The 4,837-nt window shown below is 58.0% G+C and overlaps 1 protein-coding gene across 1 annotated transcript; it reads right to left on the bottom strand.

The window, feature by feature from the left end:
* Positions 1–294: 294 nt before the first annotated feature.
* Positions 295–3,766, bottom strand: GUITHDRAFT_108395 (hypothetical protein; the record flags this gene model as incomplete). The annotated part of the gene is made up of 12 exons (XM_005832444.1): positions 295–381; positions 572–766; positions 812–895; positions 1,095–1,181; positions 1,236–1,619; positions 1,761–2,387; positions 2,431–2,498; positions 2,540–2,612; positions 2,663–2,710; positions 2,752–2,826; positions 3,002–3,236; positions 3,603–3,766. The coding sequence occupies 12 exons, from the start codon at positions 3,764–3,766 to the stop codon at positions 295–297; spliced, it is 2,127 nt and encodes a 708-aa protein (XP_005832501.1).
* Between the last annotated feature and the right edge of the window lie 1,071 nt (positions 3,767–4,837).

The raw sequence follows: 4,837 nt of genomic DNA, 5'->3' as shown, positions 1-4,837 counted from the left end.
CCCTCCAGGTCAACGCATCGACTCTGAGCGCCGTCATGCTGCTGCTGCAGCTGCTGTAGCGCCTGCGAGATTGTTGAGGGGGAGGGAAGGGAAAGGAGAGGGCCAGAGGGCGAGAGCAGAGGAGGAGAGGGTGAGGGAGGGAGGGAAAGGAGAGGAGGAGAGGGTGAGGGAGGGAGGGAGAGCTCTGAACAGGAGGAGCTGGAGGAAGAGCACAGGAAAGGCGGCAGGCAGGCAAGAAGGAGGCGGAGGGTGTATCGACCTGCTGGAGGGAAGCGACTTCATCTTTGAGGATTTTCATGTCCAGCTCTTTGCCTGCTGGGATGTGAGGAGCAGGACAAGGCAGGACAAGAACAAGTTACTCGAGGAGTCCTTGCCTTCCTTCTGCCACAACGATCGAGAAATCAGAATCAGCGAGTGGATGGAGGAAGGGGAGGGGCGGGAGGGGGCAAAGAGAGAAATGGAGAGGGAATGGAGGGAGAGACGAGAACGAAAGCGAGAAGGACGAGGAGGAGGGGGAGGGGATGGGGGAGGAGGAGGAGGAGGAGGGGAACGGGGCGAGGGAGGAAAGCACCTCTACTTCCTTGAGTCTCTCTCTCAGCTGTAGCAACTCTGCCTTGCCCTTCTCCCACTCGCTGCTCCTCCCCTCCAGCAGCCTGACCCTCTCCGCCAGCGCCGCCCGCTCCTTCTTCTGCTCCGCCTCCGTCCTCTCCACCTCCTGCCGCCACTCCCTCTCCCTCCCGTCCCACTTCTTCCTCAGCACTGAGAGCTGCTGAGCGTCAGAGCAGCAGCAGCAGCAGGAAGGACTTCCTACCTCCCCCTCCAGCGCGGATTTCTCGCTGCCCAGGACCGTCACCTTGTCTTTGAGCTCCCCGTTGGAGCTGAGAAGCTGCCCAACCTGCACGCCCCCAGTCAGCGCGCGAGGGAGGAGGAGGGATGATGAGAAGAAAGGCAGGAAGGTGAAGAAGCAGTTAGAGGGGAGAGGAGAAGGGAGGAATAGTGAGAAGAAGGGAGGAGGAGGAGAGGAGAAGAAGGAGAGGAGGAGGAGGAGGAGGAGAGCAGGAGGAGGAGAAGGAGGAGGGTGGTGCAATCCTGACCTTTCCTCTCAGCTCTTCAGCTTCATCCTTCTTCCCCATCAACCCCTTCAGCGCCTGAATTTCTTCCTCCAGCTCTGAGATCTTGTCCTGCAGCAACGCACACAATTACCCGGCTGCGCGTGCTCGGCTCCTCTTCCCCACCTTCCCGTTCCTCACGCTGACTTCAAGCTGCCCGATCGTCTTGTCTCTGCTCGCAACCTCTCGCTGGCTCGAGCCCAGCTGCTCCTTGAGCTGCTTCATCTCCGCTATCAGCTTCTTCTGGATCGCATCCGACTCGTCCGCCTCCTCCTTGATCCTCCTCTTCAGGCCCCCCAGCGCCTCCAGCGCCTCCTCCTTCTCTCTCTGCACCACCTTGACCCTCTCCTGCGACCTCTCCGCCTCCTTCCTCGCCTCCGTCATCTCCTGCGTCAGCAGCTCGATCTGCTTCAGCAGCTGCCGCTCTCTCTGGAACGCACTGTCGTTGCTCTCGTCGTTGGCCTGCATGTTCAGCGACAAGTCGTTGATCCTCTTCTCCAGCACGTTCACCTGCTCACCCCGTCAGCTCCAGGAGCGCTCTGCCAACAACCCAACCACCCGCTCTGCCAACCACCTACCCTCCCTCCCTCCCTCCCTCCCTCCCAGCCTCTCTCCCTCCCTCCTCCTTCCCTCCCTCCCTCCCTCCTCCACCTTGCTGTTGCTCTCCCCCAGAAGCTTCTCCAGCTCCTTGATCCGCTCGCCCTTGTCCTTCACCTCCTTCGCCAGCTTCGCACTCTTCCCCGCCTCCTCCTCCGCCTTCTTCTTGGCTGCTCGCACCTCCTCCTCCTTCCCCTTCAACGTCTTCTCCAGCGCCGCTACCTTCTTTCTCAGCTCCTCCAAATCCTTCACCCCAGCTGGTATCTCCTCACCCGACTTTCTCGCCATGGCGTTCCTCTGCTCTAGGCTCAACTTTAGCGCCAGAAGCTCCTCCTTCTCCCGCTGCAGCCCAGCCACCTTCTCCTCCAGCCCCTCCACCTCCCTCCTCGCCCCCACCAGCTTCCCCCTGCTCTCCTTCAGCTGCTCTTCCAGCGTCTCGCAGCCCGAGCAGCTCTTCTCCAGCTGCGATTCCACGGGCTTCTCCTTCACCCTCGACGCCGAGAACGGCCGAATGATCTGCATGCTTCCTCCCTTGGACTTGCTCGCGTGCGACAGGGTGGCTCGTAGCAGCTCTCGCTCCTCCGTCAGCTTCCTGATCTCCAGCTGGGCCGTCTGCAGGGCCTCCACAGCGCTCACATGCTCCTTCCCCTTCTCCAGAGCCTCATGGTGGAGCTCCTTGGCCTGCTTCGAGTCAAAGCAGCAAGCGAGCATGCTCTCCTCTCACCTTCTCCACCAGGTTGTCCAGCACCTTCAGACGGGTCCTGCATCCTCGCCCCAGCCCCCCCGAAGCGACTGACCTCCGCCATTCTCCACCATTACTCCTCCTATCTCACACAGCGCAAACCGCTGGAACTCCTCGTGCCTCTGGAGCACGAGCGCCATGAGCGAGCTCTTGGCCATGTGCACCTGCCCGAACCTCTCACCGCCTCCTCCCCTGCCATGCTCGCAGCCCTCACCTGCGTCGGGTCGCTGGTACACACGAACCTTTTGAGCATGGCCTCCGTCTCATCAACCCACTGCACAACACCTGTGCCTGAAGCTGCACCGTTGACATGTCCTTCATCGTGTTCAGCCTCCTGGTGATCTCAAGGATCTCCTTCTTCAGCTCCTCAATCTCAAACTGCAGGAGCACCATCAACTAAGACTCTCCTCCCTCCTCTTACATCCCTCCTCACTCTTCCTCCCCTCCCCCTCTCCTCTTCCCCCTCCCCAGCTCTCCCACTGTCCCCTCCCCTCCCCTCCCCTTGCTCTCTAATCCCCTCGGCTCCTGCTCTCACTCTGCATCCCCTTCTCACCTTCTCAGTAGCGGACGCGGCTCCTTTCATCCCACTAGACGTCGTGAAAGCGCTGAGGGGTCGGATTTTGATGCCCAGGAGCTCGCAAGAACCGTTGATTTGCTTCGAAGGGTCTGCTCCTGAGATGCTGTGCCTCTCCTGCGGGTAGATGATCGGGACCGACGACGTCTTGCGGAAACTTCCTCCGTCCTCCGTGCCGCAACCATTCGTCTCTGTCTTGTAGGGCACGATGTTGCTGAAAACACGTTAGCGCACCGTGAACGACGATGGGGTCCAGCTGAGAGGACTACAGAGACAGCGATGAGGATGGGCATGCAGCAAGGAAGAGAGGATCAACTGTCACAGGACACGTGCCAAGTAGTTCAGCACATGTCGCGTCCAGAAAGGCAAGCACGCTCAGTACCGAGCTCAAAGCATGGAGGCAAGGTCAACAATGGGAAGCCATGGAGGTGATGGGAGCAGAGGGCTGAGCTACATGGAATGAGGCAAACCAGAAGATTCAACGAGAAGACAGGAAAAGAAACCAGACAAGACGAGAACATAGCTCAACAGCCTCGAACCAACACTTCGGGCAGCGACACAAGTTCAAAATTGTCCTCACCTTCCATGGCCGACGATCTTCCTTCCTACGAGCGCCGACTTGGGCCTCTGCCGCGCATGTTGGTCTGTTCCAACATGGTTGATGCTAACTCCCGTTATCCCTGCCATGTCCCACCCTCCCGACACTCTACGACGTTCAGCCGGCGGCGCTGGCCGGCCTGCCATAGTCCTTTGTCCAAGTGTGCCTCCAAGATTCGGACTGGGCGTTACCTAGGCGCTTTTGAAACCTCAGAATGAATATTGTTTCTTAATTTGTAATTATAACAAAAATATTCGAATATTTGAAATTTTTAAGGAGCTCTTCCGGGAAAAACGCAGGCAACGGATGGCGTCGCTGATGGAGTATCTGAGGCGGGTGGTGATCTGATTGGGGGCTCGTTGAGGGGTGGGGTACTCGCAATACCGGGGTTCTTCACTATTTGGAGAGGGGTGGGGGTATGATGAAGATATCAACCGAGGGGGTGGTCTAGTTGTCTACTTATGCAGAAAAAAAGATGATAGACGGGTAGTAAGAAGGGATCGTATCGGGTGGTAGGGTAGGGTACAAAAAGGGTATAGCGATTGGTCGGGGGGTAGGTGGGAGTTGGGGGTAGATATGATTAAGCAGGGGTAGGGGGTATATTGTCTTGGTAGAGGTTGGTAAGGGAAAGGGGGGTGGGGGGTACAGCAGGGTAGTACAAAGTTGACAGGCAGGTGAGGGTGGTATATCAAAGACGGTCGTTGATGCTGAGGGGGGGTGGGGTACTCCTTGCAATCTCCCCGACAATGCGGCCGGGGCAGGTGGGAATGGTCGGACAGCGATGAGCTGCTGCGAGATGACGAAGAGACGCAAGAAATGGCGGGAAGAGGAAGGAAATGGCAGAGGAGGAGAGGAGGAGGGGCAGGAGGTGAAGTGGGATGATGTGTCGAGTGGTGGGAAGGGGGAGAGTGGAACAGCGAGGTAAGGCAGGGAGAGGAGGAGGGGAGGTAAACTGGAGCAATGTGAGCGGAGAAGAAAGATGGTTACTCAGTATAGGGTGCGACAACGATGATGGTTGTCCAGAATGTGAGCGATTCAGAATCTACATCTCAAATGTTTGTCAAGCGGGGGTGTAGAAAGCAAACACAGAAAAGGTTTCATTCAGTATACATCTATTAGATACAAACCGCCTTCCAGTGTCCCCACCACCACCTGCCAAGCATGTCAAGGCCCTTGAACGTCCCGTTACTCAATAAGAAGGGTGAAGGAGAGGGGTG

Source organism: Guillardia theta (genome assembly GCF_000315625.1).
Source record: "Guillardia theta CCMP2712 unplaced genomic scaffold GUITHscaffold_34, whole genome shotgun sequence".
NCBI classification, from domain to species: domain Eukaryota; class Cryptophyceae; order Pyrenomonadales; family Geminigeraceae; genus Guillardia; species Guillardia theta.
This window is presented reverse-complemented; position numbering and strand designations above follow the sequence as displayed.